A 16,069-nucleotide genomic window follows, 5' to 3' on the forward strand; every position below is an offset into this window, starting at 1 on the left:
GAGTCCCTCTTCTTTTTAATGCAAGCTCTCCCCAGCAAGCTCTCTGCGCTACTATACTGCGAAAAGCCAACATCTTTAACCTAGGAAGGGCTTTGCAAAATTTGTGCGGGACAACTCTGGCAAAGGAAGTTTGGGGATGCGAGCAAACACAATGGAAATGAAATTAACCCAACAATCACACACAACTGCCTCAAATTCCCCAGCCAGTCTGACCTGGGGTGGGGTGGGGGGACAAGGATCCCCCCAACCCCATATGACCCCCATATGTGAGTAACTCCCCCTCCCTACCCCCATCTCTGGATATCACTTCAGGACTCCGTTTGTGTGCATCAATAATTATTTTGAATCAGTCTTCAAACTAAACTAATACAGTCATACCTCGGGTTGCGATTGCTGCGGGTTGCGCGTTTTTGGGTTATGGACACGCCAAACCCGGAAGTACCAGAACAGGTTACTTCCGGGTTTTGGTGCTCATGCATGTGCAGAAGCACTAAATGGCACTTTGTGCATGTGCAGAAGTGCTGAATTGCATCACGCGCATGCACAGACACAGCGCTGCAGGTTGCGAACATGCCTCCCACACGGATCACATTGGCAACCCGAAGTTCCACTGTAATCCACATGATGACATCAGTAAGGCAAGGCAGCTGTGTGTGGAGTCCAGACTGGGAGCATCTTCCTGCTAGATGCAAAAATGCACCCTGATCCTGCTATTGATGGAACACTCCATTGGGGGGGGGGCAGTCCATATTATTATTAACAGTAGTATTAGTAGTAGTAGTGGCCTTGAGTGCTGTTTGGTTGTTAATGAGCAACTAAAGAGAAAGTGCTAGTAAGTTACTCATTAAAACCCATTGACCCCAAAGAAGAAGAATTACTAAACCAGGCATGTTAGTCATCCTCTGTCACTGTCCAGCACAACACAGGAGAGGGTCATCATGGCCCAGGGCAGAGCATCTAACATTCAGAAGGCCCCAGGTTCAGTCCCCAGCATCTCCAAGCCAGGCTGGTAATGTCCCTCACCCAGAATCCCAGACAGCCATTGCAAGACAATACTAGCTAAATGGACCAAGGTATAAGGTCTGTGACTAAATGTTTATGTTTTGCTCCAGAGCTTTTCCCATGAAAACATCCTCTGAATTGGACGTCAGACCGGGGTTTCCACGGACTTATGTTTGCTCTGATTGAGCTTTAAAGAGCATGTTTCCACAGCAAAAGCTCCGGAGCAAGGGCAGGGAATGGCGCTGGGACACAGAGCTGTAAATCGCTGACCATGGTAACAGCACAGCAGAGGCAAGTGTGGATAAGCCCTCCGATGTTCTGCTGGTGCTGGCATCTCCTTTACATCTTTATCAAGAGAAATAAGTTCACAAAAAGGGAGCAAACCAAACAGGCAGAACTACAAGCAGGAAACTCAGCAACAGACAAAATAGATAAGGAGGGAGAAGATTCTGTTCTCAGGCAAAGTGAGCTGCTACTGCTTTCGCTTGCCTTATTCCAACAGGAAGAACACAAAGGAACACTTTGTAAAATGATCCAGTGTGCTCAAAAATACATCTAGCATCAAAGAACGGGTAGCAGAAGCAGGCTTTCCCCCAAAATCTTCCTCAGCCTTCAGAAACCTACACAATCTTAAATCCAGAATTCAGTTCAGTCTGCTTCCCTCCTTTCATCATTTGCCTGTCATTCAGAAGCCAACACAACATATCAGAAAGATTGAAAGGCAGAAAAGATCACTTAGGAAGCCTCGATGGACCTACTCTTTCCAAGCCAATTCTGTTCTGTCTCCTCTCGTCTCCTTACTTACTGAGATTTTGGTGAATATATAGATAAACAAGTAGAGAATCGCTAGGAAGATTTGAATCCTTTTGCCCCCAAAGCGCCTCTGCAAATATTCTGGCATGGTTGTCACCTGGAAATGATAAGGCAGCATTGATGAAAAAGAGCAAGAAAAGATTATTCAAAATCTAGGCAGTAATAACATCACAGAAATGGTACAGTCCCTTTTACCTCAGGAGGAGTGAGTTTAGGGTTTTTTAAGACTACAATTCTGAGAAATTACATGATGCATAACTTGGCACAACAGTTTCAGAGCAGGTTCCTGCTCTCTGAAAAAGTTGATGGGAAACAGTGGCCATAGTGTGGCCAGTGGACTCACCCCTGCTGCCACGTAGATCGGCAGAAACAGCCATGCCAGCACCAAGACACAGAACATGCCCTGTGAGGAGAAGCAGAGCCCAGGTCAGGAACAAAATAAGCAGGATCCAACCAGAGAATCAACTGACATACAAAAGCTCTCTCTGGGTTGGCCCTGGGTCCACAGAGTGGCTGCGTGTCCTACTTTGCAGAAGACAGTCCTCTGCTTGAAGGGCTGTCAGGTTTAAACATAAAGAAGCCAAAGATGAGAGAGAGGGTCAGAAGAGGTGGGGTATATCTTGAACCTGCCCATCAAGAGGGAGCTTCTGGGCAGTAAACTGAGAAGGCCCTCAGTTCACCTGGACACAGTCTGCCAAAAGATCTGTCTCGCCAGAGTGGTGCATGCACTAGTTTTCTCACACTTGGATTACTGCAATGCGCTCTACATGGGGATACCTTTGAAGGTGACCTGGAAACTACAACTAATCCAGAATGCAGCAGCCAGACTGGTGACTGGGAGCAGCCGCGGAGACCATATAACATCAGTCCTGAAAGACCTTCATTGACTCCCAGTACGTTTCCAAGCACAATTCAAAGTGTTGGTGCTGACCTTTAAAGCCCTAAACGGCCTCGGCCTAATATACCTGAAGGAGCATCTCCACCTCCATCATTCAGCCCAGACACTAAGGTCCAGCTCCGAGGGCCTTCTGGCAGTTCCCTCATTGTGAGAAGTGAGATTACAAGGAACCAACCTTCTCGGTAGTGGTGCCCGCCCTGTGGAACACCCTCCCATCAAATGTCAAGGAAATAAACAACTATCTGACTTTTAGAAAACACCTGAAGGCAGCCCTGTTTAGGGAAGTTTTAATGTTTGATATTTCATCATCATCATCATCTTCTGTTGGCAGGCACCCAGAGTGGCTGGGGAAACCCAGCCAGATGGGTGGGGTATAAATAAATTATTCTTATAATACCTGATGCACCACTACCAAGAAGGCCCTCTGCCAGGTTCATGCCCTCCCCAACACACACACATTATCATTCTGAGGAGCAGGTTGTGCCGTAAATGCGATACTCACGTTCCACTCGTAAGCCGTAGCACCAATTCCAGACGCTGCCCCAGAGCCAGCCAGGCCAATGAAATGTCCGCTGCCAACATTACTGGCGAAGAGAGATGCCCCCACCTGGGAAGAGAGGTTGGGAGAGCCAGCTCAGCTCCTGCCCTTCCCAAGAGCACCTAATCTTGCCTGGCACAAAAAGGACTCCGCCCAGTTCCCCTGGAAAGGCTGTCAGGTCTCATTATGGGGACTGCTTCAGTTTCAGTTTCTTGTTTTTCCACTCTTAAGTTCAGTTCACCACGTTCCCACATCAGTGTGAGGTTATCTGTTTTTGTTTTCCAAAGCCCTCACAAAAACTTATCAGTGTTTTAGTGTGCATTTCTCCCACTGTACACATTTTCTATGCAATTTGGTCTATTCTGCACATTTTTGAGAAGAAATTTTCTCTAAGTGCAATTTTCACTGAAATGTGTGTTTTATACACACTTTACCCCTGTAGTGTATGCATTTCTGTACACATTCCTTGCCTGGGGTATTAGGGGAAGGTGGGGGACACATTGTGCTCCTTCTGCACTCAGCTCCCGCCTGTCTGACCTCGACTAGACGAGAGTTGTACCCGTATGAATAATCTCAATGCAGGGATGAGACCTCAAAAAACCACCTTGAGTCTTTGAAGGCAGACAGAGGACTCTCTGCATTTTAACTTCTTTCCCAAACACATAGCAGATCCGCTCTGCAACAGACACCCCACCAAGACATCAAAATGGAAATCGCTTACTGGCCACCAGACCATCTCGCCTCCAGCCAAGAAGTAGCCCTTCACAGTGCTTCGCTTGGTTTTCCACATGGACTGAGAAACAGAAAGAGAGAGAGAGATAAAAACGAGCAAGTCTAAGAAGCTTGAAGAGGCGGCAGTGAGTCACCCTCAACAACAACATCAGCAACAACCAGGCCTGCCCAAAACATTTTGGCACCTGAGGCAGGCCACAAAATGGCTGCCGGTGAAGAATAGGTGAGTGAAGATCTACATCAGTGACCGGGGGTGGGGGAGAGGAGACCGGCAGCACTCTGGGCAGGTGATTTTGATCCATGCACAAAGAGTGTACAGTGTTATCTCGGGTTACAGACACTTCAGGTTATGCGTTTTCAGGTTGCGCACTGCGCCAAACCCAGAAGCACTGGAACAGCTTACTTCGGGGTTTCGGCGCTCGCGCATGCGCAGAAGAACTAATTCGTGCTTTGCACATGTGCAGAAGCGCCGAATCATGACCCGTGCATGCGCAGAAGCGGCGCTGCAGGTTGCTAATATGCCTCCCGCATGGATCACGTTCACAACCCGAGGTTCCACTGTACTTAGGTGCCCAAGGGAAGGAGTGATCAGATTTAGAACTTTGGGCTCCTATGGCTCATTCTCATTTCTGTTTGTCCCGCCACTTTCCTCTAGGAAAACAACCTCTTTATCACTGAATCAAATGTCAACGAGTTTTTCGAGGGACTGATGTTTGCTCCAATTCAGTGGTTAAAGAGCAGGCTTTCCTGGAGCAAGCAGCAGCGCAAAAAGAAAACCACTAAGACCCATGCTTTGTAGGCATGGGGCAAGTGTGGACACACCCTGAGGCCAACTCTGCAAAGAGACAGAGTAGCTCATTGGGAAGGGATCTGCCTGGCATGCAGAAGGTCCCAGATTCAATCCCCAATGGCATTGCCAGGAAGGGCTGGGAGAAACTCCTGCCTGAAACTCTGGGGAAATGCTGCCAGCCAGTGTTGAATACCGAGATGGATGGACCAAGGGTTCTATTGGGACATCTGGTTGGCCACTGTGAAAAGAACATAAGAAGGTAAGCTGCTGCCGGATGAGTCCAGTGACCCATCTGGTCCAGCCTCCTGTTCTCACAACGGCCAACCAAATGCCTGTAGGAAACCTTCAATCAAGATCCAATATCAAGGGCCCTCTCTCTGTCTGTGGTTTCCAGAATCTGGGATTCAGAAGCATTGCTGCCTCCAACTGTGGAGGCAAAGCACAGTTGCTGTGGCTAGTGACTATCAATAGCCCTGTCTTCCATGAAGTTGTCTTATCCTGTTTAACATCATCCAGGTTGGTTGCCATCGCTGCCTCCAGTGGAAGTGAGTTCCATAGTTTAACTATGCGCTGCTGGACTAAATGCCCCCCCCCTTGGGGGGGGGCTGATACATCAGCCAGGCTCTTCTTAGATTCCCACGTGGGCATTTTCCGGAGAGCACTAGGCTGTGGTTTCTATTGGCAGAGGCAGGGAGGCTTACGGCTGGGAAGGCAACCAGGAAGTGTTTGGGCCAGTTGCATGTGGGAATTGTTGGCAGCATGACAAAGCAGGAAGTGAACTACCTTGACTCATCAAGTTGCTCAATCACACCTGGAGGGAGACATGAATGAATGGAGTGCTTGCATTGCTTGCTGGGTATGGAATCTGGGCCAAGGCTGGTGGCAGACTGCCCTGGCAGAGGGTGCCAGGAGCTAAGAATAACTAGTTCTAGAATCTGTCAATAAGGGGTAAGAGTCATATTTTGACAAATTTCGACAATAGCGAGAGTATGTCTATCCTGGTAACGAATGACCTCATGGAATTATGATGGTTCCTGGATGGCTGCTGCCAGTCAGTGTAGACAATAAGGAGCTACATGAACCAAGGGTCTGATTCAGTATAAGGCAGCTTCCTATATCAGAGGAAGGGCTGTAACTCTAAGGCAGCGCATCTGCTTTGCACCCAGAAGGTCCCAGGTAAGACTGGGAATGATTCCTGTCTGACATCCTGGAGAGCTGCTGCCAGTCAGTGCAGACAGTACTGAACAAGGTGGACTCCGTGTAAAGCCAGTGTGGTGTAGTGGTTGGAATGTTGGACTAGGAGCTGAGAGACCAGGGTTCAAATCCCCGTTTGTGAACCAATCACTGCCTCTCAGCCCAACCTACCTCACAGGGTTGTTGTGGGATTAAATGAGGAGGGGGAGAACTATGTACAGCATCTTGAGCTCCTTGGAGGAAAAGGAGGGATATAAATGCAATGCAATGCAATGCAATGCAATGCAATGCAATGCAATGCAATAAAATAAAATAAAATAAAATAAAATAGCTCCCTAAGTTCCCTTTGGATCTCTGCACCCATGTGGAGACATTGTCCCTCAACTGAACAGAACAATCAAGGAAACATCTTTCTTACCCACAGTCCAACAGCCAAAACAAATACAAAGTACAGAACCAGGACAACAATATCCACAGCCTCCAAGCTCTGTTGGGGGAAGGCAGGAGGCAGAGTGGTTGTGCTTGGCTCCATTGCCGCTTGGATCTCCTAGGCGCCCTTCCTTCCTTCCTTCCTTCCTTCCTTCCTTCCTTCCTTCCTTCCTTCCTTCCTTCCTTCCTTCCTTCCTGGTGTGTTTATCTGGCCAAGAGAGAGAGAGAGCAATATACAACAAATAAGGATCTCGAGCAACATCTGCTGCCCATCAAATTCCCCTACTTGGAGGTCACTCTTGAAGTCCCTGTAGATGCAAGAGGAGCAAAAACATTTTGTTGTGACTGGAAGGTGAGCAACTCAATTGACTGAAAATGCAAAACCAAACTGCTCCGAGGTGGATAGTTTCCTGGTTCCATGGGGAAAACAGAATCCTGGAAGGAGGATCTAGTCTCTAGCATGCAGGGGGAGAGAAGTTGACTGTAATTGGGAGGTAATCCACCTTGAGTTCAATCACACTGTGCCAACCATAACAGCCAGATCAAAGGGATTGAGCAAGAAGCACATCTATAGTCCAACCCATGGAAACCATCTCATTTGCATTATAGCTTCCTGGAGCCAACAAGCAAGGGCAGATTTTAAGAATTGCTTTCCCATGTGATGGAAGTAAGCAAGGCCATGTCTGTTGCTCCTGTTACCCCTATTTCAATTTATTAGTGGCTTGCAATAGAAAAAGCCTCTATGTGTCCTACCAAACCTAGAATCACAGAGTTGTAGAGTTAGAAGGGACCGCAAGGGTCATCTAGTCCAACCCCCTGCAATGCAGGAATCTCAGCTCAAGAATCCCTGGCAGGTGGCCATCGAGCCTCTGTTTAGAAACTTCCAATGAAGGAGAGTCCACCACCTTCTGCGGCAGCCCGTTCCATTATTGAGCAGCTCTTACTGTCAGAAAGTTCTTCCCAATGCTTAGTCAGAATCTCCTTTCTTGTCATTTGAAGCCATTGGTTCAGATCCTCCTCCCCTCTGGAGCAGCATCCAAGGGGATGCCAAAAAGCTTTTTCTGGAAGATGCCTGAGTCCATTGCTTAGGTTGGTTGGCATCCTTCTGAGTAGAAAGTATTGGGTTAGGAGGCTTAGTGGTCTGGAAGAATTGGGCTGCAAACCAGCGATTGCTAGGTCAGTAGACCGTGAGACTCTTAACCTCAGAGTCATGGGTTCAAACCCAATGTTGGGCAAGAGATTCCTGCATTGCAGGGAGGTTGGACTAGACCTCATGGTCCCTTCCGGCTGTCCAATTCTATGATAAGGAACATTCCAAAAGCTCTACAGTTCCAATATTCTACTACTTTTCCTTCAGGATGTGGCCTTTCTGCAATGTGTGTCTTTGTCCATTTGTAGCAGTGCCTTCCCAGTGCTCCCAAGGCAGAGTCACCTGCAGAAGACTTAAAGGACCTCAACTCATGGCCCCAGGATCTTAGCAGCTGGTGGTTTGGGCCATTTGGCTCAACAAAGGTTTTTCATGACTGTTCTTGAGGTGGGTGGTGAGGGGCCTGAGTCACTTCCTGATGTGGAGTCCCCACAGCAAACATCTCAAGCTCCTAAGCAGTGAGGTCAAGAGAAGGTCAGAGTTCCTTTCTTAAGCACTGGGACCCTTTGATATCATGATGCACAGATCCCTTCATGTGATCATGTGCCCTATGGATAGACAAATCAAACAATTTCAGTTCCTTGTTTTTCCAATCCTAAATTCAGTTTGCTGCATTTCCACATTGGTTTGCAAACTACTTTTTCAAGAAAAAGAAAAAGAAGCCCATTACACATTTGTCCTCATTTGGGCAAGCAATTTCTCCTGATATAATTCATTTTTGTATATTATGCTCAGTCCCTAATGTGGTTATTCTTGTGCACACTTTCCTTTCATACATGTTGCTTCCTTCCCTCCCATGTTCTCTCTCTCCTCCTTTGGCTGGGGAACTGCACCTCAACCTTTGGAGAAGCCCAGATTTCATAGGATAGCTGTGCTTTAGGGTTTGCCTATTAGAATGCAAAGAAACCTGGATGTCTTCCACTCCCCATGCCAGGAAGATAACACTTACTGTGGGACACGCTGGTCTGGGTCAAGCCAATGGAACGCCAGTCGGAGCCTTTGGGGCCTTCGCTGTGCCCAGGTTTTGAAGCAGCAGCCTAGGGGAGGAGGAATCCTCTGAGGCTGCTGCAGAAGCCAAGCTGCCCTGCTCTGTGTGGGAGCCCTGGGAGTAGACAAACAAGTTATTCCGCTTGGTTCTAAGGTGCTCACTGTAGAGAGCAGTAGGCAAGGAGCCAGAGGAATACCTTTCAGGTGGGTGTCACTTTCTCGATTGGCCAAATGCCTGCTTTTCACAGGAGCTCCACTTCCTCTAGTTCTTCTTCAAGATGCTGACTCTAGAGAAGCAGGGAAATTCCACTGCCTCCCAGCTGCCTTTGGCCCTCCTTCAACAGACACCTTGCGGCAGTTGTGCCATATGAACTGCTTTCATCCCAGAGCTGCAGCTTTAAGAACTTGGTGCTGGAGCTTGCTTTCCTTCTTCCTCTACCCTCCCCATCCCCTTTTCCTTGTGTGCTATGTCTTTGTAGACCGAAAGCTTCAGAGGGTAAGGGACTGTCACTCCTACTGATCTTTGTAAGCCACCCAGAGAGCCTTCTTGGCTTTTGAACAGGGTAAAAATATGCTGTGAATAAATAAACAAAGGGGCATCTAAAATGCTATGGGGCATGGAGCCTGCAGGGCTGGCTGAAGACTTTTGGGAAGGGTGCCAGAGAAATTGCCTGACATCATTACAACCCTTACAATATCCGACAGAGGAAAATAGATCCATTTGATTTGCATGTCACGAAGAAGAACAAGTTCTTTGAGGGTGGGATGCCAGCCATAATCGCTAAGAATGGAGCTATCTCCAATCTCCAGATGCAGGAGAGAAGCAAGAGGCTGGTGAGTGCTGGTGCACCAGCAGGAAATGCCTATATTTTCAATGAGTTCCTCTAAAACAGCCTTCCCCATTACAACCCTCCTGCTGTTTTAGACTACAGGTGCCCTCCTGCTGTTTTGGACTACAATTCTGGTCTACAATTCTACAATCTAACGTGATACTCATTCTGTTCCCGTGAGTTCTGGGTATCTGACCGCACCCAAAATTTATTGTGCTAGATTAACTTCTACATATAACTTGTCTGTGACACACACAAAGCACATTTTCCTGCTGAAACGTTTTAAAGGTGGGCTTAATTCTCATCAAGCAGCATCACACACCTTATTTTCACTGTCAAGCAATGGGGTGTTGCTGTTGCTGCTGCTGCTGTTACTGTTGTTTTAAAAAGTCTCTTGCTCTAAGCAGCATACAATTATCTAACAATTATCTGAAGAAGAGAAGAAAACTGAGAGGTGGTTTGACATGAAAGATGGAGCTAGCTTGTTTTCTGCTGCTCCAGAAGGAGACCTCAAGCAAACCTATTCCAATTACCAGAAAGGAGATTCCGGCTAAACATTAGGAAGAACTTTCTGGCAGTAAGAGCTGTTCAACGGTGGAATGGTAGACTCCTCCTCTTTGGAAGTTTTTAAACAGAAGTTGGGTGGCCACATCTTAGGGATTCTTGAGCTGTGATCCCGGCATTACAGGGGGTTGGATTTGATGACCCCTGGGGGTCCCTTTCAACTCTACAATTATATGATTGTGTGAGTTAACAGCAGAAGAGAGGGATAGCATGCTGTGAGCTCTACGTACATGGATAGTGTGATCCAAGATGGGCATCATCAGAATAAACCCAAATTGTTTGTGCACGATGCAGCACATACCAGCCCAGCAAGGAGAAGTTAGCAAACAAACTGAGTGCATATCAGGTACAAAGTAAGCACTAGAGTTGCATGCAGGAAGGAAGATTCATTTGGGACACTGCTTCAGGTAACAGGCCACTTCACCTCAGAAATATGCCACCAACTCTCTCTTGGGAAAATCCAAAACCTTGAAAGATTCCACATATGAGGAAATCAACAAATGCCTATAACTTTTTAAACTTATTGTGGGAGAAGGGATCAGGCCAAGAAACCACAGCAAGAGCAAAGAGTTAAAAGCTCTCTCCCCAAATGCTGCAGTAATTCATTGTGGATGCAAAAATTAAGCAAAGAAGGGCCAGTCACCTCTTGCCTGGGCCTGATGGGGGTTGCAGCCCAAAACATTTGGCATTCTGCCTGAATATGGGGCTCAGGTGGGGCAGGAAATAAAACACTACCCCTTGCAAAGTAAGTCTAAAGTTTACAGGCAAGGGGCTGTGCTTATTGGGGAGGCAGCTGTCATTCTGATTTGGTGGCGTGGGGTGGAAAAGCTCCCAAGGTACTTTTCAGAAGCCTGTGGAGACCTCCATACATAGAGTAGCCGGAGCTCATCATAAGAGCCCAGCAAGTTGTGGGAAGCCATTCTCCTGTAGGGACAGGGCATTGCTGGGCTCCTTGCCTGGAGTACCAAGTCCCAGTGGCAATTTCTTCCAGCAGAGGGAACCAGTAGCCTGGCTATCCTACTTCATTGCCCAAAATGGCAAGGGGTTTCCCCATCCACCCACTTTGAAATCCCCATCCTTGACGCTTTGACCAAGGAGGCTTTTGTCTCCTTGCTTAGAGCCAGCATGGTGTAGTGGTTAGAGCATCAGGCTAGGACCCAGGAGACCAGGGTTCAAATCCCTACTTGGCCATGAAGCTCACTGGATGACCTTGGGCAGGCTAGCCACTGCCTCTTGACCCAACCTACCACACAGGGTTGTTATGGGGGATTAAATGAGGAGGGGAGAGCCCCTGTACACCACCTTGAATTCCTTGGGGGGGGGAGGACAGGCACGAAATGAAAAAATAACTGCACCAAAGGTGGAAGAGTCTGAACCATCCCGTTTGCAGCTGAGTTTAAAGGCCCACAAAGCTCTCTGGGGCTCAGGGCATCCCCAGTGAAATCCCCAGGCCAGGGAGCCTTTGAGATTGCTAGCACCCCTTCCCCACCCTCCTCCCCTCCTAATTTCCTTTGGTGAACCCCATGTCCTGGAATTGCCTCCTCCTTGTGACTTGAAGAAATGGAAAGTTTAGGACTTTTTTGTCCATTCCGATCACAGTCTCGTTCTGCTCAGTTCCCTTGGCACCAAGCGCCTGCCCTTTGCTGGGTTGGAGGCGGGCAGTTCTTTCCAGAGAACAACCAGCGCATTGAAGCGGCTCCATTGAAACCAGCCCAGAGAGAGCCAGCAGACCATGTGCCTGGCCCATTGCCACCTCCGAACCGGGTCTGATGCTCCTTGCCATTCTATTTACGGTTTTTGCGTTTGCAGCCCCGGTGGATCTAGAGCTAAAGGCGCCCCCAGACCCACCCGTAAGAATCCTTCACGTGATCCGACGCAAGCCGTGAGCAATGAGGGGACTTACCCTGCACCTTTGGGTTTCTTTCTCCTGTCACCCTCAATGCCGCCAGCCTCTTGCCAATCCACGAGACGGCTTAAATATTGCCAGCGGGCAGACGGGGATTTGCCAGTGGGGCTGTTTTACATTTTCACGAGGCGTGAGAGGAGAAATTTATAGGCAGAGCCATTCAGTTCATTGGAGGCCTGCTTGCTTTGTGTTGATGTGGCTTGCAAGAAGGACAGTGGAGTTGTTTCCTTATCAGGGGTTTGGGGGTCAAACTCCAAAGTGTATCATTCCTCCACCTTCCAGAAAGCAATCATTGGAGGAGAGATGGAGAGAGGGAGGGAGGGAGGGAGGGAGAGGGAAAGAAGTGAATCGAATGCCAGAGATAAAGAGGAAAGTTGATAGAGAAATGTTCATCCCTGTCCCGTCATAATACTAGAACCCCATGGGGTCATCCAAGGAAGCTTAATGATAGAAGACCAGGAGAATAAGAAGTCCTTCTTTATGGAGCACATAGTTCTCACTAGAAGGAGTGATGGCCACCAAATTGGATGGCTTTAAAAGAGGGTTTAGCAAATTTGTGGAGAAGACACTTCTCCATGGCTACTAGCCACTGACTATGTTCTCCCTGGGACGCGGGTGGCGCTGTGGGTAAAACCTCAGCGCCTAGGACTTGCTGATCGTATGGTCGGCGGTTCGAATCCCCGCAGCGGGGTGAGCTCCCGTCTTTCGGTCCCAGCTCCTGCCCACCTAGCAGTTCAAAAGCACCCCTAAATGCAAGTAGATAAATAGGGACCGCTTTATAACGGGAAGGTAAACGGCGTTTCTGTGTGCTGCGCTGGTGCTGGCTCACCAGATGCAGCTTCGTCACGCTGGCCACGTGACCCGGAAGTGTCTTCGGACAGCGCTGGCTCCCGGCCTCTTGAGTGAGATGAGCACGCAACCCTAGAGTCGGACACGACTGGCCCATACGGGCAGGGGTACCTTTACCTTTACCTTTATGTTCTGCCTTGGATCAGAGGTGGTATGTCTTCCTTACAAGAAAGGAGACTTCAACTAAATATTAGGAAGAACTTTCTGTGGTTAAGAGTCAATGGTCTGACTCAGTGTAAAGCAGGTCCCGATGTTCCTTAAGGGAAAGGTTGTAGCTCAAAGGCAGAACATCTGCTTGGCATGCAGAAGGTCCCCGTTTCCAAGTAGAGCTGGGAATCTTTCCTTGTCTGAAACTCCGGTCTGAAACTTGTCTCCCTCCTCTGTGTTGTTTGTCCTATAAGCTAGCTTGGTCTTATTTTGAATGCACTATAAATCATAACACAACAATCAAAAGAATCCTGTTTTGATGAAGAGATTGTGGCCAGGCAGCAAAGCGTGTTGAGAAGTCATTGTCAAAACATTGTCAAAACACAGGTGCCACCCCCTCCAGTTTTGCACCAAACATTTCCCCCCAAACAGTCCTTTCTTTTCACACAGGCAAAGCTGGCACAATACCTGTGCCCAGTAACCTGCATCTCAAAAGCAGAGGAAAAGGGGCACAGCAAGGCATCTTCACCTTGAAACACTGAGGCACCTGGGTCAGTTTTTTTATTCTAACATTTAAATTCTCAGCAGAATTCTGAAAAAGACTTGCCACCAAACCATTTGACTTGCTGGCAGAGGGTGAGTTGCAGTCAGGCTGTTCCCACTTAACTGGCCCACGAAATGAAGCAACCTGGGCTGTGGCCTCATTGCAGCCAACACAAATGCAGACAACGATGTATTGGAGCCCTCCAGAAATAATACAGTCGACTCACAACTTGCTTGCACTATCGATCGCAGCTTTACGCACTTGGCAGCCGGCCAGCATGAAATTGCACAAATTAAAGGCGCGCAAACTGGAGAGCTTGGAAGATCTCTCTGAGCCAGGTTTTCCCACTGCAGAAAGAGCTTTAAAGCTCTTCTTGGTTACTGGGTTTTGGGGAGGTCTTGTGCAGACTCCAAGAGACTCCCATGAAATTTGATGGGAGCCTCCTAGAGCCCGATAAGCAAAGTGGAGCACTTAAAAGCTCTCTGCCTTGTGCAAGGCACACTGGCTTCAGAAAGGTAGGGATGGTCCCATGGGGGCAATTCCAGGGGTTTTCTAACTGTACTCAGTTTTGGCTTTATGCACAATTCCTGGAATGTAACCCCCAACAAGCAAGTTGCGAGTCAACTGTAATTATACTCCTCCAAAGGAGACTGGGCCACTACATACATTCTTCCATATGAACCTGCCCTGGGCTCTGAAATCTTCAGGGATGGCCTTTCTCTCAGTCCTCCGAGTGTCACAGGCACACTTGGCGGGGACATGGGACAGGGCCTTCTTGGTAGCTGCTCGCAGACTTTGGAATTCCCTCCATAGAGAAGCCAGGGATGAAAATGTAATAAATAAATACAAATAAAAGCATAAATAGACATCAAGAAACATCTGGGATTCCAGAAGTTCCAGTTGTGATAGAACAGCTGCTTAGGATGGAGGGTTTCTGGAGATCTCTGTCTTCCTATGGGGCAAGTGTGGCTGGCCCTCAAAGTACCCATTGCGCAGGTTCAGAAGGGAGTCAATGTAGAACAGGATTCTTTACTACCTCAAAGAATTCTGGGAGTTGTAGTTTGTTAAATGTGCCGAGAGTTGTTAGGAGGCTCCCTATATTCCTCAGAGAGTTCCCCAGGAAGAGGAGTTGATTGCTAAACCACCTTGGGAATTGTAGCTCTGGGAGATGAACAGGCATCCTTAGCAAACTACAGCTCCCAGAATTCTTTAGGGGAAGCTGTGGCTGTTTAAAGTAGAATCAGAGAACTTTAAATGTGCAATGTAAATGGAGCTTGACAATGTAAATGGAGACATTTCCAGCCCTTACACAGAATGCCACTGGGGATTGAACCCAGGGCCTTCTGCATGCTGAGCAGGTGCCCTACCACTAAGCTCCACCCCTTCACTGCAACGTCTACATCTTGGGGTAAACCCATCGCCTCCCACCCTGCAGTGGTTGCATACTTGAAGAAGGATTGACCAAAGTTTACCCACCAGTGGAAGCACCATCTTCCTCTTGGGACAGAAGAGCAGCTGACAAGGCTCCATCGCAAAAGCTGAACTGACTGGGCACTCCGGAACTCTCTTCTCTCTCCTTTGGCATTTTTCATTGCTACACCGTCCCCCATCAAGACAAGTGAAAGCTAGGTCTCAGTTGCCTTGCCACCCTCTTGCACAAAAGAACAGCCGCCCCATCCCTGGGCATTGTGCCCAAAGTGATCTCAGGGCATCACATGAGCCACTGTGCCACCCTACCCCTGCTCCCCTTTCGGGGCCGGTGGGGGCAAGAGGGGAGTTAAGATCTTCACAAAGCCCTCATCTGGAGTGGCAGACATTTTTGCTGGGAGCTGCTTTTTAGGAAATTGCTAAATGTTGGCACTCTGCAGAAGGTTTTGTCAATAGACTCGTGGTTTACTCAGATGTGGTTTGTTGCTCTGGCTGAGAAATTGACATGCCAGGTCAGGGCAGCCAGAGGCAAGACGAGACTTTTATCCTTGCACAACACCTGAGATGCAACGATCAATAAGACAACTTGCCCAGACCCTGGAAACAGCTGGAGAGACCTAGTGGACTAGAGTCTTTAATATTATGAGTAGGTTCTAAGTTGTGGATCCATTCTTAAGGAAATCAGCCCTGAGTGCTTACTGGAAGGACAGATCCTGAAGCTGAGGCTCCAATACTTTGGCCATCTCATGAGAAGAGAAGACTCCCTGGAAAAGACCCTGATGTTGGGAAAGATGGAGGGCACAAGGAGAAGGGGACGACAGAAGCCGAGATGGTTGGATAGTGTTCTCGAAGCTACCAGCATGAGTTTGACCAAACTGTGGGAGGCAGTGGAAGACAGGAGTGCCTGGCGTGCTCTGGTCCAGGGGGTCATGAAGAGTCGGACACGACTAAACAACAACAAAGTTGTGGTTCCAACTTTAAGCTGTGGTTACGTCTGCAAGAAATGACAGGCAAGCTGCTACTGCTTACATATTTTAGATTTAGATCAACACCTAAACAAACAAAACAGCAACAGGAAAAAAAGTGCAAGTGCCCTGTGCTGGCAGTGGGACCTGTGGAATGCCAACTCTGTTACTGAGCGAGATTTTCAGAGGACCCAGCAAAACGCAGCAGGAGAGAGCCAGGGTTACTTTGGAAGAGTTGCTGTTTTTCATTGACCCACTTTCTGACCATCAATGAGCAGGTGATGTAGCTGACCTGCTCGCAGTTAA

At 48.2% G+C, this 16,069-nt stretch overlaps 1 protein-coding gene across 7 annotated transcripts in view; it reads right to left on the reverse strand.

Moving 5' to 3' along the window:
• Positions 1-14,986, reverse strand: part of SLC5A11 (solute carrier family 5 member 11) — a 25,159-nt gene extending 10,173 nt beyond the window's left edge. Inside the window, exons 1-7 of one of the 7 annotated variants that reach the window (XM_083414000.1) lie at positions 8,493-9,069; positions 6,579-6,604; positions 6,386-6,522; positions 3,973-4,044; positions 3,216-3,320; positions 2,159-2,218; positions 1,808-1,912 (exon numbers count right to left, since the gene is read on the reverse strand). In XM_083414000.1, the coding sequence (XP_083270126.1) occupies positions 1,808-1,912; positions 2,159-2,218; positions 3,216-3,320; positions 3,973-4,044; positions 6,386-6,499 (456 nt within the window). In that variant the 5' untranslated portion in view covers positions 6,500-6,522; positions 6,579-6,604; positions 8,493-9,069. Of the gene's footprint in view, positions 1-1,807; positions 1,913-2,158; positions 2,219-3,215; positions 3,321-3,972; positions 4,045-6,385; positions 6,605-8,492; positions 9,070-11,827; positions 12,041-14,846 lie in introns of those variants that run through there. The other 6 variants (XM_083413998.1, XM_083413999.1, XM_083413997.1 and 3 more) reach the window with 6 other exon arrangements.
• Between the last annotated feature and the right edge of the window lie 1,083 nt (positions 14,987-16,069).

Source organism: Podarcis tiliguerta (assembly GCF_965153285.1).
Source record: "Podarcis tiliguerta genome assembly, chromosome: 14".
Classification (NCBI taxonomy): domain Eukaryota; kingdom Metazoa; phylum Chordata; class Lepidosauria; order Squamata; family Lacertidae; genus Podarcis; species Podarcis tiliguerta.